Source organism: Capsicum annuum, chromosome 2 (genome assembly GCF_002878395.1).
Source record: "Capsicum annuum cultivar UCD-10X-F1 chromosome 2, UCD10Xv1.1, whole genome shotgun sequence".
NCBI lineage: Eukaryota > Viridiplantae > Streptophyta > Magnoliopsida > Solanales > Solanaceae > Capsicum > Capsicum annuum.
The window spans coordinates 133,785,730-133,804,500 of NC_061112.1; the positions used below are offsets into that span (position 1 = coordinate 133,785,730).

Here is an 18,771-nt window from a genome sequence, read left to right on the forward strand (position 1 = left end):
TGCCCTTGAAATAACTAACATTCTCTTCGTCTCAGTTTATGTGATGTAGTTTGACTTGATACGAAATTAAAAAAAAAAAATTTTTGAATTTTGTGGTCTAAAATAAAGTATATATGTTTGTGTGGTTGTTAATAATTTCATTAAGGATAAAGTGATTATTTTAAAATTAAATTATTTCTATATATTTTTTGGACTGACTAAATAAAAAAAAGTATCATATAAAGTGAGTATTAACCAAATTCAGTTTAATACGACTTTCTCTTTCATCATGATAATATCTCTCTACTTTTAAAAGTAAAAGATGAAAAAAATCAATTAATTTATTTTTATTAAAATGGATAGTATTAAGGGAGCTCTTTAACCTTTTCAGGGTGATTCGTTTCCTCTTCGGAGTGGGCCTGGAGACCCGAGAATCCAAGAACAATTCAAAATTTTACTACTAATAAAATCCCCGCCCATCTCCGATTCAAATTGAAATGATAAAAAATTCCCCTTTTTTTCCGTTTCAGACAAATCTTCACAGTCACCGGAATTTCACCGGAAAATGGAACCGAAAAACCAACCGCAAACTTCATCCTTCGAGAACCTTCCATTTTCTTCATCATCTTCTACTTCTCTTCTCAAAGATATCTCTAATTTCAAAACTCCAAAGCATTCACGGAAAGCAAATTTCACTTCTTCTTCTCCATCTCCGTATCGCCAGCCGGAATTCTTCACCGCCTCGAAAACCACACCGGTGTCCTCTGTACGCCGGTGTAGAAGTATAAAGCAATCGGCGGTGAAGTCGAGTGCTGCTAAAAGATTAAAGGCGTTTGAGCTTGAGCAATCGAAATCAGCACGAAAGGCGTTGAATGAGAAAGAGAGATCATTGAAATCGCTAGCCAAGTCGTTAACCGTATGGCTTAATTTCTTGTTTGAAAATCCTAGCTCTTGTGGCTGTGATGTTACGAAGTTTACAGGAGGGTTTGAGAGGTCTAGTAGTTCGTGTGTTGCGGAAAATGGGAAGAGAGAGAGTGGACCAGGGCACACTGTTGGAGTTGATGTGCTGTGGCGAGGGCCGAAGAGGCAGAAGCATTCGTTGTCGAATTTTGAAGATGAAGAAACAACAGTCTTTTCGGATTACATGTTTTCCGGACTTAAAGCTTCGTTGATGGATATTTGCAGCTTTGATGATTTAAAGGAGAGGATGAGTGCTTACCTTAGCTTGGGAAGCTGTAAAGAGGTTTTTGTTACAATGACTCAATTAACAAAGGTCTGTCCTTTTTTCTTACTACACATATGGAGATGCTAATATTTAATCACCTTATAAATCCTTTTCCTGTCGAGTGATTAAATAATGCGCTTAATCTACTTCACAACTATATGAGCTGCTATCTGAAGAAACTTCGTGTTCACAAAGTATGGTTGGTCTCGAGTTTGAACAAATGATGGGTTTTTTGGGAGATTGAAGCTAAAAAATTGTTTAACTATGAGAACATACAGTCTCGGAGGGCCCTAATTCCCCTTGAAGTAAAACTTTTTAGTATTGGATTAAATAGGCTGAAAAGAAAACTAATAAAAATATAAAAGGTACTATTTCAACAGGTAACAAAGGGGACAAGACAATTCATATAGCCACCCCAACTAGTATGGAAAGGACGCACAGTTGGTTGATTGATTTGATGATGCTTTCAAAGCACTTTTCTGCTACGTTTACCCAAGGAGATGATAGTGTGTTAGACATTGTAATCAAGATTTTAGGCTCCAACTAAAGTCATGTGAAGCTGAATGTGTATGTGAATTTCCTTAAGACACGCTTTTGGTAATAATTGGATGATTCAGCCAAGATATTTTTAATATAGGGTAAAATTATGGCTACTTTACTATGGTTTGAATTATGTTGTTAGTTAAAGTTTCTGCTGTTTTGGTTATATTTTCAGACCATTGATGAAGGACGGCTGAAAATGAGAGCTCACTGTCCCATGGTGACTGATGTTGGAATGAAGGAGAAAGCTTTGAGAATCCTTATGTGTTATAACCCCACTTGGCTTCGGATTGGATTGTATATACTCTTGGGGGGTGACACCTTGTTACCGAGTGGAGATGTCAATTCTGAACAAGAAGTTGCTTTCTTGAAGATGGTGCTTGAGAGACAGTTTTTCTCACATATTGGTCTAGCAAAGACCTATGCTTACAACAAGCTAGTGGAGGGTTTATATAGACCTGGTTACTATGAAAAGCTAGGCAACATAGTTCTGAAGAGATTTTTGTTGCTTGTTCTCATACTAGATAGAGTCAAAACTCAAAGTAGTCTGCCACTTAAGTATGGTATTGATGGACTAGATGGAGGATCTCCTTTACTTTTCTCTTTGCAATCAGATGTTAAATCTAGCCGTCAACTGATCAACAGTAATTACGTGTTTGCTCTTTGTAAATTTTAATTCTTCTTGAGTAGCTCGTTTATTCTTTTCTATTTTAACTGATGGATTAACTTTTCTATATCTTAAATACATGCAGAATTCTTGCCATCGGATGTGATGCATGGTGAAGGTAATCTACTTGCGCATCTTGTCATCGTAGGCTATAAAGTGACATATCAACAGGTAAGCATGTTGATTAATGAACTGAGTTTGCTAGTGTATATGCTTTTACTACATGGTTGAGTTTTTCTGGTTACTGGGTCGTTTCTTGTTTAATTTGGACAAAATAGATTCCTTATCTAGCAGGTTGCCTCTTGTCTTTTGTTTACTTTTACTGCATATTTGATCCTCATCAAACAAACAAAAAACTTTCACTGCATCTTTGACATCATACATATGTGTTGTTTTATAGGTTCTGATTATTGTGACAATTGATATTTCCTGGTGTAGAATCCTTTGCTTGAGTATCAATTTGATGTGGCTGATTTATTTGAAGACCTTGGAGATGGCATTCATCTTTGCAGAGTCATTCAGCTCTTGCACCATGATCCTTCTATCCTCTCGGTTAGCTTATACACTGTCTTGCTCTCCTCTCCCTTCTTATATTCTAGTTTGATTCTTTTTTTCAGTAAAAAATTATCATGAATTGAATAGCTATATAAAACTATAAGTTACATTTAAAAGAACAACTTAAAAATAGAACTTACCGAAGGAAGAGCATAAGTCTTGTTGTTCTGTTCTATGTCAGAAAGTGGTAGTTCCCTCAGATACTCGGAAGAAGAGTTTGGCGAACTGTGGCACTGTTCTACAATATCTCCAGGAAGCGGGTGTGCCATTGTGTGATCAAGATGGAACAATTATTATGGCAGAAGATATAGTTGACGGAGACAAGGAGCTCACTATTTCACTGCTCTGGAGCATGTTTGTGTACTTGCAGGTAAAAAGTACAGTAGTAGTTCTAGTAATTATTCCATCGGTGTCATTACACACTAATATTTAATCTTATCTCTAGCGAGGAATGATCTATTACCTGGTGCTTTTGTATAAGAAAAAAAATTAGTTATGCAATAAATCTTTTTCGCACTTTAGTCAGTTGATCCAGTTTCCTAGCTATAATAAAATTTGTTAGCTGCAGGACTTATGAAACTAAATCACTGGAAGTTGAATTTATAGTCCTTTACTTCTTTTGCATTCTCATGATATCTCCTGTCCATTCTGCAGTTGCCACTTCTAATCAACAAATCACTTTTGTCTGAGGAGATTTCTAAAATCCGAGGAGTTGTTAAGGTATGCTCAGTTTGGACTATAGCTAATAGTTTCATTCTACTTCCCAGAAAAAAAAATCATTCACATTAGCAAGGTTCTGGTTGAAATCAAAATATCCTTTAAGAACTTAATAAGTCTATAATGTGAGTAGTAGTGGTGTAATTTGGGTAAAATAGGAAATCTATGGACACGTTTCAACCTCTAGTTCACAATACTGTTTCTGTTGGTCTTTGCGTTAATGCTCATTGTGTCTAAAAGAATGTGCTCTTTATATTCACACACTTAAAATCCCCCATTATAACCGAGTCAAATTAGGTAATGCTTTTCGTATTTCCCTTTACAGCAAAACTCAAATGGCTGCACTCACTTGGACGTGCTCCTGAATTGGATCCAGGTATTGCAGTAATTTAATGAACTCTGTGACGATGGCGGTATTATTTTCTTCAAATCAATCCTATGGTGATCCTAGTATCATTTTCACTTGATTTTTTGATGATGCTTTCCCATTCTTTCAGTATATTGTTACCTAGTGGTCTAAACACTGATTATTTCACCTGTGGTTAAGGGATGCTTAGATGTTTGATTAGTTGATGTAGATGACCAAAAGAAATCCAACTCATACAGGGTGTGATTCTATACAGGCATTTTGATTGCACTTCTCTCTTGGATTGTCCTTTTGTCTCCTTTCTGGAAAACATATCTCTTTTACTGTGATGCAAAGGAAACATACAGGATTTAACATGGTGAAGATGCCTGGTTAATGAAAATATATTTGACTCCAGTTATTTGAATCTTTTGACACGTTAACACCCTCAGTCTAGATACCATATTTCCAGTATTAGTAGAGGTGGTAGTAACATTCATGCTTAGTTTTCAAATAACCCTAGCTACAACCTGCAGAGTGTGTAGCTTCCACTGCAGAACATCTTAGGGGTCGTTTGGTAGAGTGTATTAAAAATATAATACATGCATTATGGTTTGTGTACTAATAGTACCATGTTTGGTATTCTTTTTTAGACTATGCATAACTAATACTTGTATTAGTTATACACACTTTTGTGTATTAAAGTGTGTATTGTCAATACACAGCATTTTTCATGTATTAATAATACAAAGCTTTTAACACATGTAGTAACCTATTTAATGACATTATTACCCCTTAAAATTATTCTCCCGCGTTCTTTTCCCACTATATTACAACAGTTTGGATCCAAATATTGGCAAATGACAAAGACCATGACAGTAGGTTGACCCATTTATTTCTACTACAACAATTATAGTTTTTCTTCTTTTTTGTCGATTTTTCATCTTCATTGCATGTTTGGTACACTTCTCTTGGTTCTCTCTAGTTGTTTATGGGATAAAGGAAAATTTTTCTTTGCAAGATTGTAGATTGGTTTTGTGTGTGCAGAGGAGTTTTATGCTGAGTTCTTGGATTTGTCTTCAAGATTGAGTAGTTGTTCTGCTCATTGAATTTTGGTGCCTTTTTCTTGGTTTGCTCTTGTTTTTTTTATTGCTGGAATTATTGAATTCAGAGAAGAGATGGAAAGTGGATTTTCCATTTCTCCAGTGTAACTGCTGCTCTTGCACGGTTGAAAATACAATGTACAAGGAAGAATTCAAGGAAGGACTAAGGGTAATTTGGTAAACAAACATATTTTTATAAAAATTATATAAATATATATTATCTTTAACACATCAAACCAAACGTTGCGTAAAAAATAATGTATGTATAACTAATACCAGCATTATTAATACTTGCATTAATAATGCAAGCATTACTAATACACCTTATTCAGCATTAATCTTATACACTGTACCAAACGACCCCTTAAAGTAGTAGACTCATTAGAAGATTATTGCTGCCTGCATTTATAGGGTTTGAATTTTGCATATGAACTTGATTACTGACTGTTTCAGGCAATTTGTGGAAGTTATGATCTCAAGGTTGAAAATTTTTCATCATTGGTTGATGGAAAAGCTATGTGGTGCTTGCTTGATTATTATTTCCGCAAGGACCACAACTGCTCCTGCTCTTATCAGGTGCATGAATGTTATCCATGAACATATCATTGTTTAACATCTCCTAATACAATTTTGCAGCTCAATATCATTTTGTGATGATATTACAGGCACTCTGTGAAACAAAAGAAGAAGTTTCCATAGTATCTCCAGTTGATTACACAGATGCAGTGCACAATTTTATTCTATCTCAAAAGCTGCCGCTGTTATTGGGGAAATTTCCAGAGGTGAATATATATAGTTAGTGTCTTTAAGAATTGAACAATCTATAATTCTGTTATCACTCTGTTAAAGTAGTTGGTTTAGGAGCAAAAGACTCCAAGTGTTGTTTCCTGAGGATGAAGTATCCCCCTGCAAATAAGAATACTACAAGTACTTAAAAGTTTTTTTTATAGAGTAAGAATATGCAAGGTTTCTTGTTTGTCCTGTAAGTGTTTCAAACTATTTACATGGCTTCTGCACTCACATATTGATCTGGAGAGGTACCTTCTAATCAAATCAGCAGATATCTTCTTTGTCAGGAAAATTATATGTTAAAGGGCCTCTATTGTCTATAGTGACTAAACATTAACTGGGGCTCAAACTATTGTTACGTTTTCCTGGGATATCTCAAGTAGCGGTGAATTGCAAGCATTTGCTTGTAGAGTTTCATGTATTGCAAGCATTTGGTCCTAAGGATTTGAGGCAAACAAGGATTTGCTAGTACTAGATGCTCCACTAAATATGCTTGTTAGGGAGCAAAGCCAACGCAAAACAGCCAATAGCTGCAATCTACCTATGCAGTTATAATATCTGATAATGGAAGTTTGTTGGGTAGCTGCCTTCTTAATCTTTTCATGTCAGAATTGTATGCCACCTTATTAATCAATACTCCTATGACTGGATATGACACTGTACATATACTTCATATGAGCCTTTATCACTCTCTATGTTCTCTAGTTTTCTGTTGAATTGAGAATGAGAGTCAATTTGTAGAAATGACCCTGTGCTGACCTTAACCAATTCTTTTTGCATTCATTTTGAGAAGTGAAAGAAACCATTTGCCTGCGACTATATGATGCTTATTAATTTTAACCCTAATACATTACCTTCTGAAGGTCGCACTATCATTTATACAATTCTATGAATTTGGGATCGTTGTTCACTTAACAGTCTACCTTTATTGTCAAATCCATCTGTCCCAATTCCATGTCCATCATTCCCTTTGGTTGTTCCTACTAGGAAAGTTAAGTTTTAGTGCTTATTATGCAGTCAGAATAATTCATTTGACCAAAACGACTATTCATAGTAATTTCGGAGGTGCGAGAGGTTTTCTATGGATAATTTCAAGCAGGGTAGAGGTAGGCCGAAGAAATATTGGAGGAAGGTGATTAGACATGACATGGAGCAGTTATAGCTTACGGAAGACATGACCCTTGATAGGAAGGTGTAGAGGACGCGAATTAGGGTAGAGGGTTAGTTGGTAGGAGTGCGTCCTTACTAGTAGGATGGAGTGCTTTGTTTGTAGTTGTGCCTGTAGTTGTAGTGTTATGCGTGTGTCTTGTAGTTTCTTGTTCGTGGTGTTTTGGTGATGTTTGTGATTTCGGATAGATAGTTTATAGTATTATTCTGTGGGTGTCTTGTTTCTTTTATTATCTAGTGATGTGCTATCATTTTGTTGTTTGTTTGTCTGTTTTTATGTTTGTTATACTATTATTTGTCTTGAGCCAGGGATCTATCGGCAACAACCTTCCCACTTCATTTGAGGTAGTGGTATGGTCTGTGTACACTTTACCCTTCCAGACCCCACTTTGTGGAAATACATTGGGTATGTTGTTGTTGTTGGGTAGATTAAGTAAAACCGTGCCAAGCTAAACATCCTAATTCATTTCTCGGTGGCCGGAAATAATCTAATTTTATACTTGTGGGCGGAAAATTGTATAATGCAAGTTAAATATATATTTTTGCAGGTAATACAAGTCAGTGATATACTGGAAACAAACGGTGCATGCAATGGTCAGAGTGTCATTATTCTCTTGGTGTTTCTCTCGTTTCAGCTACTAGTAAAAAGAAACAAGGTATTATTCATTGTATATTATATGCAGCTAAGTAGTGTCGGTCTTAATTTGGAAAAGTCATGACCACTGATGTGTTTTAACAGGATCAATTAAACTTCCACAAGTTATTGGGATTTAATTGTCAAAGTCCTGAAAGGAGACGGCTAAGCACAGACCAGTGGTTTACGCATCCTGCCTCAGCTGTAGATAAACAACAAACACATTGGAAGGATGGTGAAGGTCTCTGATAGTTCTTGAGAGGAAATTTAGTTTGGAAACTTCTTTGTTTATTTATTTCATCCGTTTGGCCAACAAACAACATGAAACATTTATCAAGATTGCCGTTTATATGAACTAGAGGAAGTAAAGTTTTGGATAACACCATGCAGCAAAAATCTTTCCATAACACCAAATGACAATACACTGTTTATAAATTACAGAGATCATAGTTTTGTCTGATATCGTACAGCAGAACCTTTTTCTTGGAGCCATAAAGTTGTCAATACTGAAGAATTTTCATTTTCCATCATATTTATTTACTTCTAGTTTCATCAAAATTGTTTAGAATAAAGTGTTCAAGTTTAATTTTCTATTTCCAATGAATTCGGATTTTATGAAAAGGTTCCCACTTCTTTGTGGAAATAATTCGGTAGAGGTGATCCTTCATAACATGGAGGCTTCTCTCCTTTGTAACAGTTCTGTATTCATGTCATTGACATCGCTTTGATAATACAGATGCTGCCAGAAATTTCAAGGCTGTAATGGCTTGGTGGCAAGAGATGGCTCAACAAAATAACAAATGCACTCCGAAGGAAATTTCTAGCAGTCCAAAGCGGTCTTTCATTTCTAGAAGGAGCAGTGACACACATAAAGGTAATCATCCATGACATTTTTGACTTTCTCTGTGATGTTTAGACCTTCAATTCATTATAACTTGAGTTAATTGCTGTTGGCACTTGGACTGTGATACATGTTTGAAATGATGTTAGCAACTTACACACCTGACAATTCTGCATTAGTGTGTAAATCCTTTTGGGAACATGTCAATATTCCCTTAGATAGCTATTCCTCTTGTATATAATGACTTGATTATAGATGTCACTTCTATCTATCTTCATTCTGAGCTTTGTCTTCTGAGTGAAAAATTGAAATTGAGCTTCAAATATTGTTTTTCCATCCTCAAGCCAACCGAAAGATGTTTGTTTCATTGTTTCAGAAAATGCTGCAAAAGTAATACAGTCACATTTCAGACAATCAGTGCAGCAACGCAAGTATTTGAGGATTAAGAATGCGGTTTATATCTTGCAAGCTGCTATACAAGCATGGCTGTGGGTAAAGAAGGAACCATCAATTCAGTTTTTTGGTTGTCCGACATATCTGGCATCACTATGCGGTATATGTTTATTATTTTTTCCCCTTTGGCTCGAGCACTAAATGTTAAAATTTTAGTCATCTACTGTATTGCTACAAAATGAATAGGTACAAGAAGCCATTCAGCAAATTTAGAAAAACATGCAGCCGTTGTGATTCATAGACATGCTTTTCTTAAGTTGAAAAGAGCTGTAATAATAATCCAGCGTGTCGTAAGAGACTGGATTTCTCGAAAGCCTGTGACTGGAGAATCATTGCTACAAGATTTGTCTACTTCAACTTTCATTGATGCTTCCATTGTCATACAAAAGTGTATTCGTGGGTGGATAGCGAGGTCTGCTGCTGTAAACATCAAACAATATCCTGAAGTTCCAAAGGAATTTGAAGATAATATTCATCATATAAATGCTGCAGCATCAATCCGATGTGCTTCAAAGGAATATAAATTAAGCAGTTCTCTACACAGTCATCACTTTGCTGCAAATAAAATTCAAAGTTACTATCGTGGATGGTTGATGAGAAAGAATTTTGTGGATCAGAAACAAGCAGCAATAAAAATACAGAGCATTTTCCGTTCTGCAAGATGTTTGAAGGATTTTCATTCCTACAAACAGGAAACACTGTCTGTGATTACAATCCAGGCTTATGTCCGCAAATGGATTGCTAAAAGAGATGTTTATTGGCATAAATGTCAAATTATTCTGATTCAGGTAAATATTTCTTGAAATGTTAAAGACTTAAGGATAGATTGATTCATTTTTTTTACTTCTGTGATAGGATCGATATTGAAATGCCATATATTGTACTTGAGTACACCTTTTATTCGGTGGCTCAGGCTTCTTAAGTCACTTAATGTAAATGTACATTCTGTTGAGGTTAACATACAGTCAAAGGACTTAGGTGGTGTAGCTTCTCTTTATTAAGGCATTTGCCTTGTGTATTCTGATTGTTGTATCCTGCATCCTTCCAGAAATTATCTAACACATAAGGTGCAGGGTTCCAAAATGTTGGTGGCACAAGTCAAAATGCAGAATTTTTGGTCATTTCCTTTCATGAGCAGATTGTATATTGTTGAATCATTAGCCTAGTGGATAGGCTTAATGTTTCTTCAGGCTTAAATAAACTGTTCTTCAGGCTTATATAGACTGTTTGCACCAATTAGCATGAGGAGATATGTAGATAGACAAACCAGAAGGCATTGTTAGCTTCTCTAAGAAGATGAAGATTTATAGCGCGTTTGTATTTCTAAACATTGTTGCCTTGATTTAGTAAAAATGTTGTGCAGTACTTTGGTTTCACACTTCTGGCTGCTGTTATGTCCATACTTTGTAAACGGTCAATTGTATCATTTCTGACCTCTGTATTGATAACTTTTATGGTTACTCCTAGTCTCCTACATTAATTACTCTAACAAGAATTGCATATAGCATCTCATGCAACTCTATCATGTTGTGTTATTGTGCCAGAGCCATTGTCGTGGCTGGTTAACAAGGAGAAAACTGCTCATTGAAAAAGAGACCGTTATAAGGATTCAGACTGCAGTTCGAAGCCTAAAATACCGGAAAGCATTCCTTTGCCAAAAGCATGCTGCTTTGGAAATACAACGGTTTGCAAGAGGAGCCATTACTAGAAAGAGACTCCTAGGTGCCGTTATTTTTCATTCATAAGTTTCATTATTGACTTTTTCTATTCCTGCCTATAATTAACATAATGCATGGTATTCCAGGGGCCTCTTGCTACCGTAACGTCTCAAAATTGGGTAACCAAGCTCTTGAACTTAAAATACTACTGCAAGCAGTAGTAAAGTTGCAAAGATGGTGGAGATGTAAAGTGCTTCATGAACATAGAACAAAAGCAGCAATTGTCATCCAATCGCATGTCCGAGGATGGATTGCCAGGAAAAATGTTTCAAGAAACAAGGAACAATTACATCAAGCAGTATTAAAGTTGCAAAGGTGGTGGAGAGGTAAATTGCTTCATGAACAGAGAACAAAAGCAGCCATTGTCATCCAATCACATGTCCTTGGATGGATAGCCCGGCAAAGTGTCTCGAGAAACAAGGACCGCTTATGGAAAGCAATATTAAAGTTGCAAAGGTGGTGGAGAGGTAAATTGCTGCACAAACAGAGAACAAAAGCAGCAGTTGTCATCCAATCGCATGTCCAAGGATGGATAGTCCGACAAAGTGCTTCAAGAAAGAAGCACCTGACACTGTTAGCAATATTAAAGTTGCAAAGGTGGTGGAGACGTAATTTACTTCATAAGCAGAGAACAAAATCAGCAGTTGTCATCCAATCGCATGTCCGAGGATGGATAGCCCGGCAAACTGTTTCAAGAAACAAGCACCGAATTGTTGTGATCCAAGTGAGTTATTGATCTCTCTAATAGCACCATGATTTCTTAACATTCTTGAGGCAACTTCTGAAGTTCACAGGTTATTAGCTGTTGTTTTACTATTTCTTTTTAGCAAGAATGGTTCTTCTGCTTTGTTTATTTTCTTTTGACAATTGCTGGTGAATTAGATTTTACTTCCAGCTTTTCTTGTCCATGTTTTGAAGATTAGCAAGGACTATTTCTCCTTATTCTCTTTCATATTTATCTCTTCCTGTACAGCAGATCGTAAAAAGTTTCAGTCATCATCTGAAAAACACCCTATAGTCTGTATGGCCTTTGCATCCAATCATTTGTTTGAGAAATCTTCCCTTTGTTGTTGATCACATCTGTCAGAGATACTTTTACCCAATTGTGTACTTGTAGGTCATCTGGTAACTAGTTTTGTTCATGGAGGAAAGTTGAAAAATCATGCCTTAAAATGTGTTAGTAGTTCTATTTAATATAATAGTGAAGGCCTAGAGCAACAACAACAACATACCCAGTTAAATCCCACGAAGTGGGCTCTGGGGAGGTTAGTGTGTACACAGACCTTACCTCTACCTCTTCGAGGGAGAGAGGTTGTTTCCAGAAGACCCTTTACTCAAGTGAAGCAAAACAAAGTAATGGGAAGGTAAAAATCGGGGGTGAAGAAAAACATGACAATTAATAGGAAAGCAATGCAGAGCATATATGCAAGGAACCATAACATGAACAACAAGGTGCAATCACTTAAAGTAGTAAGCAATGTATGCTAACACATACCAAAAGCCAAAGTTTAAATGAAAAGTCTAATACTACGACAAACACAGTGCTCTAGACTGCCCCCAAGCCAAAGACTACATGAATAGGATGATACTAAGGCAATTCTTGACTACCTACTAACCTTTTACCCTTACCACGCGACCTCCACACCCTCCCATTCTAAGGTCATGTCCTCTTTTGGTAAGATGAAGATGCACTATATCATGTCTGATAACCTCCCCTTAATACTTCTTCAACCTACTTCTGCCTCTCCTCTTCCCCACTACATTCAACCTCTCACACCTCCTCACTGGGCATCTGCACATCTCCTCTTCACATGTCCAAACCATCTCAGCCTCCCTTCCTCATCTTGCCCACCATGGAGACCACTCCCACTTTGTCCGAGTGGCCCAAAGCAAGTCAACTAAAAATCTTTGTAATCTCTGGAATGCAGCAGGGTGAATTTAATCAGCTTTGCTACACTATGTGTACGTTTCAGAGCATTTGTATCATCAGATAGAACTGGTGTAGTGGATTGAAGCAGGGTGAATTCAATGTAGTTCCCACAATTTTCCATGCGATCTGCATTCGGAAGCAAAGGTGAAATTATTGTTATGATCTTAGAGCAATTTCCTCTGTGAATGTAAGAGTATGAGGAAAGAAATTGGGGATGTATGAAATGAGAAACAAAAATACTTTTTTCTGAAGAAATAGAGTGGGTGTAGTTTTTAACCATATGAGAGGGATGGTAATGTAGTACCATTAAATAAGATATATCGCTCATATATGCTTAGGTAGCTCTATGATTGCATAACGAAGTTACATATGGGAATATATGTACAAGGGTATACTATCTCAACTATACGTCTGTTTTGACTGTCTCAGCTAATATATGTTGTCTTTTTTAGCCATATTGAATCAAGCTCAGTGTTACATGATTAAGCTTGTACTGATTTTTCCTACCATATGGAGTCTTCTAGAGATCTTCTTGGATAACTTTCTTGTTTATGTTCCGAATATTTCGAAATTTATCTGGAGTTGAAACAGCAGCATCTACATTTCTTTTTGAACTTTCTTCTTTCATGCTTTATTTTTCACTATGCAGGCATACATGAAAGGTTACCTTGCAAGAAAAGATTTAAGAGGGCAGCTTCTTGATTTGCGTCTGAGAGTACAAAAATCTGCTGCAAATGTTGATGATGGTATGCGCATAATAAACAGACTCGTCGCAGCACTGTCAGAACTTCTGAATATGAAAAGTGTCAGCGACATTCTTCATATCTGTGCAACTCTGAGTAAGTATCTTGTGCATCTGGCACAAATATCATTGATCACCTATTGTTTTCAATGTCCATTTACTTACCAATGTTGGCTTTATATCTCATATTTCGTTGCTCTTAATTGAGTTGTGCAATCTTGCCTGTTCGTGTTATTTTATTTCCCATGTAGCTCTCTTCTATAGAGACTGGACTTTAATTTGACAATAAATGTGTAGAACAGTGCATGTTTAGAAGCTCATGGGTTTGCATTCAGTCAACATTGTTCACCTAGGGATCACAAAGCAATAATTTCCTCTTTTTCCTACAATAGATATGGCAACACAACATTCTCAAAAATGTTGTGAAGAACTTGTTGCTGCGGGTGCTGTTGGTACATTGTTTAAGCTGATCCGCTCTCTCAGCCGGAGCATACCTGATCAAGAAGTTCTTAAACATGCTCTCTCCACTCTCAGAAACCTTTCCCGATATCCACACTTGATTGATGTGCTAATTGAAAGCTGTGGATCGCTGGAAACAATCGTGTCGGAGTTTTTAAGGTTTGCTGATGAAATATTGAGCATTAAAATAAAGTTTCCAATATACTTCAGATAACATCAACTTTTTATGTTTCTGCTTTGCTAATTTTTGTTCAGAAACAAAGAAGAGGGATATTTCATTGCTTCCGACCTTCTGAAGAAAATATTCACAGAGCAGAAAGGCGTTGAAGCTGTGCGCAAGTCGCCTGCTCTTTTGAAAAGACTACACAATCATGTGGAAGAGCTTTCAAGGAGAGCAAAAGCTGACAAAAGGTATGCTCTATACTACACCAACCCCAGTTGTTTAATCTTCTTTCTCCATACCCCTTAAATCATACTGCGATAATTGAAACAACCTCTCTACTTCTGAGGTAATGGTATGGACTGCATACATTCTACCCTTCCCAAACCTCGCTTTGTGGGGTTACACTGGGTATGTTGTTGCGATAATTGAAACAACCTCTCTACTTCTGAGGTAATGGTATGGACTGCATACATTCTACCCTCCCCAAACCTCGCTTTGTGGGGTTACACTGGGTATGTTGTTGTTGTTGTTGTTGTAATTGGATAATTTATGCAGGACTAAACCTCATGCAATGAAAGAGCCAGTGGACAAAAGATTGAGAGAGGCTGTTGAGATATTGGAATTGATTAAAGTGTATGGGAAATCCAACTAGCGACTCTCTATGAAGGTGTAAGAATCTTATTACTAGTTGGAAAAGAGTCCTTAGTCTGTTCTGATATTGTTATACATGCAATTTGTACATCATATACCTTTCTCGCAGTTTAACATCTGAATTGTGAAGAGAGCTTCACTTTATCTTACTCTTATAACACCATCATTGATCTGACTTTTAGTTAGTCCATTAGGGACTTTAGGTGATTGTCTAAGAGAATCTGTTAGTTTTACGATTGGCGTGTCTAGGCAGATTTGTAGCACCTGCTATATTTTCAGTAACGAGTTCAAATAATATATGACATTACACATTGTTTTTCAGATATTTTAGTGTCAAAATTAACACTGTTAATCTATAAAAAACAACCTCGATTAATAAATGATGACTGGGGGTCGTTAATTATTGAATTTGAATCCACTAAATTGGTGAATTGCCTTGTGGGTCGCATTAAATCTGGATAAGATATTTTGTATCATACTTCGAGTGTGGTTTTTGCAAGTTGTCTTGCTGAAAATCATGCAAGTTGTAATTTTTAAATCATTTGGCAAGTTGCAAATTGCAATTCATTAAAGTAAGTTGGTTTGAAGTAGACGTGAAGTAAAGGGGGCCGAAAGAGGCCCACCCTGTGGCAGCCGTCCCAACCTTTATTCAGATTCAATGGCCAAAAATAACACCCACCCACATACTGTAACACTTTTCTTTAGCCTAAAACTTGTTTATTCAATTTCAGGTTTATAATTGAATTCTACCCTCTTTTCTCACTCTTCTGTCCATTTTATTTAATTAAAAGGTTAATCGAGAACAATAACATAAAAAATAAATAAAAAATAAAAAAAGGGGTAATAAACTATCGAGAACAATAACAAAAAAAAGGAGGTAATAAACTGTCGAGAACAACAAAAAAAAAAAGGGAGGGATAGTAAACTAAAGTATTTATTTTGGACGTTCCTGTTTAGAAAATACTCCTTCCGTCCCAAATTTTCTAATTTAATTTCTCATTTTACTTGTCTTTTTTTATTAATCAAAAATAGATAAATTTTTTTCATGTTTTATTCTTTACATTAATTATTTTTTCTTCAAATTAAAATGTAAACATCATTTAATAGGGGTATGATAAACTAGCCACGTTATTAATTATTTTTCTTAATCAATATGTCATCTCAATTTGGGACGGAGGAGGTATTTTGCATCTTTTCATGATTGATCAAATTCAGCTTCCAATGGTGCATTGAATTCTGAAACTGTCGTTCCCAGATTTTTATTGGAGATCATGCATGCATTTGGGGTGTGTTTGGTAAGGAGAAAACATCTTTTAAATTCTTCTATCTGCTTGGTCAAAATATTTTGTAGACATTTTTCTTTAGGTAACAATTTTTTTAAAAAGCAGCAAAAATAAACTTCATAAGTGAAATTGTCTTCCCCCCCTCCCGAATCACCATTCCTTGACCATCCCACTCCAATAACCCCTATTTCACCTCACTACATATTTTTGTATATACTACTTTAAATACTCAAAAATATTCGCAAGCTCAGAAGTTTTAACAAATAGACAGCAGCGCATCCTCTTTTAACAAATAAATTATTCACAAGCTCAAAAGGTTTTGGAATGACGGCAAATTCAATGCAAGGATTACGATTAATGATTAATCTAACTTATGTACATATTCTCAAAGAGAACACAATCTTGAAATCATTTACTCCTAAACAATGATCATCCCCCTGAAGGGGAAAAAAAAAAACAATTTTGCTTACAAGATTAGGTACTAATTAATACTATCAACCAATCTTGTTTAAAAGAAAAATAATCAAGCAGCACTAGCACCAAGATTGACCATCCTTTGTGGCAGGTCATTTGGATCAATGAAGAATCCCCTTCTCACAAGTGTTCTTGGAACAGTGACTGTTAAAACACCATCTCTATAACTAGCAGAAATTCCATCCATATCCACCATTCCTGGTAGCCTAAATTTCCTCGTAAAGCTCCTTGTTGGCTCACTCTCTTCATTGGCAGCTTTTGTTCGTATTATCAGGTATATTGAATCCTCAACTTCCACCTTTATGTCCTCTTTCTTCAAACCTATCCCAAAAAAAAAAAAAACATTCATCCAAAATCCAAGAAAACTAATAAGTACTACACAATACAGATTTTTTTATTTAAAAAAAAAAACACTTAAGCTTCCATTATGTGCAGGATACGGGGAAGGGCCCCAAGACAAGGTTGTATTGCACGCAGCCTTATTGTTTTCAAGGCTTGAACCGTGATTTCTAAAAAATAAAGGATGTCTAAAGAAGAGGTGATTTCTTTCCATTTGTCCTATCCTTGGTGGATGAAGTTGTCTAATATCGGTGCTCGTGTATCAGTTGCTCTGGAATTAGTCGAGGTGCGCGCAAGCTAACACCACGATTATTCCAAAGAAAAAAAATTTAACATTTTTTTTCGTGTGTGTATGTGTGGGTTTTTACCTGGAAGATCAGCAGAGTAGATGTGACATTCAGGAGTCTCTCTCCAGTGAACATAATTTTCAGGAATGAACTGATAGGGAAAAAGGAGAGGAGAGGTGAAAAAAGAATTCCATGTAGAGGGGTTGAAAGTTGAGAATTCCATGTTTCTTTGAAGAAAGAAAGAGGATTTGGGAGGAAAATATGGTGGTTGCAAAGAGAGGTTGGTTGTTTGTTTTAGGGGATGAAAAGAGAGTTGATTTTGGACCTTATATAAAACCTAGTCAAGTTTGGTGGCATTGGTGATCTTATTAGGTTCTTATTAAAAAATGATTGGCTCCTCAATTCTTTAAGGGGAAAATGCAATTTGTATATCTATCTTGGATAGAGAGGCACATGTGAGTTGCCACTTGCTAGTTTGGATACCAAATAGTGAAGTGACAAATCCACCCCAACTTTAGAAGAATCATATAAAATTGGAGTGGTTAACTGCTTGGACAAGTGGGAAATGTTTCCTTCATGGAATGATTACTGCCTCATAAATATCTAAAAATATCCCACTTTTAATTAACACTCAACTAGTTAAAATAACAAAAATTAATTTTCGAGACTAACAGAATCAACAAAATTGTCGTGTTTGACTAGGCTACGGTGCGTATGTGCATGACAAAAGTTACGGCCGCCTGATATTGATCCAATGTTGTGTTCATTTTCTTAATTTTTAACTTCTCAAACTTGAAGAGAGTTGCTCGCGTATTAAATACTTTTACTTTTAACTCAAAGGAGTTTGAATCGTTAAGAAATAAAAAGATAAAAGATTTCAAGGAGGGTATTTATAAAAGATAAATTCCAAAGCTTGGATTGATCATCATCAAAATATGACTAACTACTTCCTTCATTTTATTTTACTTAAGTCTTATATTCAAACTAGATGTGGTTTATCTTATCCACTTTAGCAAATTAACATGATTTTATTACTTTTTTCATACTATCCTTCATATCAAATAACTCTATCAAAAGTAGCAGTTTAACGAAATACACATTTAATTAAAACTTTTTGAAAGGATATACCAAAATAACATTGATTAAATAATATAAAACGAAGAAAGGACAAAATAAAAATAAAAAACAGCATATATAAATGCTACTTGTCGTTACGGATGGAAGAAAACACCCAGTGTTATTCAATTCAACAAATCCGGCCTTAAATACCCCATGTGACTTTATCAAAATGTAAGATTAAAACAAAGTAATCTTTCTCATAAGCTTCTTACTAGTTCCTTAAATTCTATTTGAAAAAATTAAATTAACATGGATTAGTTATATACATTAGATGCTGGAATTAGTTTAGTGATTGTAAATCGATTATTATAGCACTATTTATTGGTGCTTCAAAAATTTTCAGCAATTTTTTTTTTTTTTTGCTTCATTTCAAGGAAATGTGTTGTTTGCTTTTCACTTCAAGGCTCAAGCTCCACGGTCCTCGTAGTTGGTCCATTTCCATTTCTTTTTCAGTTAGATAGAGCACGAATCAGTTACTCTATCCGTCCCAAAATAAATGCTTTCTTAAAAAAAAAAAATCCTAAATAAGTGTTGTCTTACAAATTGAAGGCAAAAAATAATAATGATTGGTTCCAATTATACTCTTATAT

At 35.7% G+C, this 18,771-nt stretch overlaps 2 protein-coding genes and 1 long non-coding RNA gene across 3 annotated transcripts; 1 reads left to right on the plus strand and 2 right to left on the minus strand.

Annotated features, from left to right (window-relative positions):
* Positions 1–345: 345 nt before the first annotated feature.
* LOC107859570 (abnormal spindle-like microcephaly-associated protein homolog) lies at positions 346–15,000 on the plus strand. Its single transcript, XM_016704620.2, has 20 exons — positions 346–1,252; positions 1,920–2,388; positions 2,497–2,582; positions 2,850–2,963; positions 3,148–3,336; positions 3,621–3,686; positions 4,009–4,059; positions 5,586–5,708; positions 5,798–5,914; positions 7,637–7,744; positions 7,828–7,963; positions 8,459–8,596; positions 8,940–9,116; positions 9,203–9,804; positions 10,561–10,738; positions 10,821–11,458; positions 13,314–13,503; positions 13,799–14,024; positions 14,121–14,276; positions 14,584–15,000. Exons 1-20 carry the CDS (start codon positions 545–547, stop codon positions 14,678–14,680), a joined length of 4,569 nt encoding a protein of 1,522 aa, XP_016560106.2. The 5' UTR covers positions 346–544; the 3' UTR covers positions 14,681–15,000.
* Positions 12,184–13,470, minus strand: LOC107859571. The gene is made up of 2 exons (XR_001671408.2): positions 13,332–13,470; positions 12,184–12,790 (listed from the first exon to the last, which is right to left on the minus strand). It is a non-coding gene; the product is annotated as an uncharacterized LOC107859571 (long non-coding RNA).
* Positions 15,001–16,287: 1,287 nt separating the features above from the next.
* On the minus strand, positions 16,288–17,615 carry LOC107861257 (15.4 kDa class V heat shock protein). The gene is made up of 2 exons (XM_016706606.2): positions 17,144–17,615; positions 16,288–16,757 (listed from the first exon to the last, which is right to left on the minus strand). Exons 1-2 carry the CDS (start codon positions 17,283–17,285, stop codon positions 16,486–16,488), a joined length of 414 nt encoding a protein of 137 aa, XP_016562092.1. The 5' UTR covers positions 17,286–17,615; the 3' UTR covers positions 16,288–16,485.
* Positions 17,616–18,771: the final 1,156 nt, after the last annotated feature.

Bases quoted from the DNA above. Each gene is read 5' to 3' on its own strand.
- LOC107859570 (XM_016704620.2), top strand. From the start codon at position 545: ATGGAACCGAAAAACCAACCGCAAACTTCATCCTTCGAGAACCTTCCA. The intron at 7,745-7,827 runs GTATTATTCATT...GTGTTTTAACAG, and splicing joins TACTAGTAAAAAGAAACAAG to GATCAATTAAACTTCCACAA. The intron at 13,504-13,798 runs GTAAGTATCTTG...TTCCTACAATAG, and splicing joins TCATATCTGTGCAACTCTGA to ATATGGCAACACAACATTCT.
- LOC107861257 (XM_016706606.2), bottom strand. From the start codon at position 17,285: ATGGAATTCTCAACTTTCAACCCCTCTACATGGAATTCTTTTTTCACC. The intron at 16,758-17,143 runs GTAAAAACCCAC...TTTTTGGGATAG, and splicing joins CTACTCTGCTGATCTTCCAG to GTTTGAAGAAAGAGGACATA.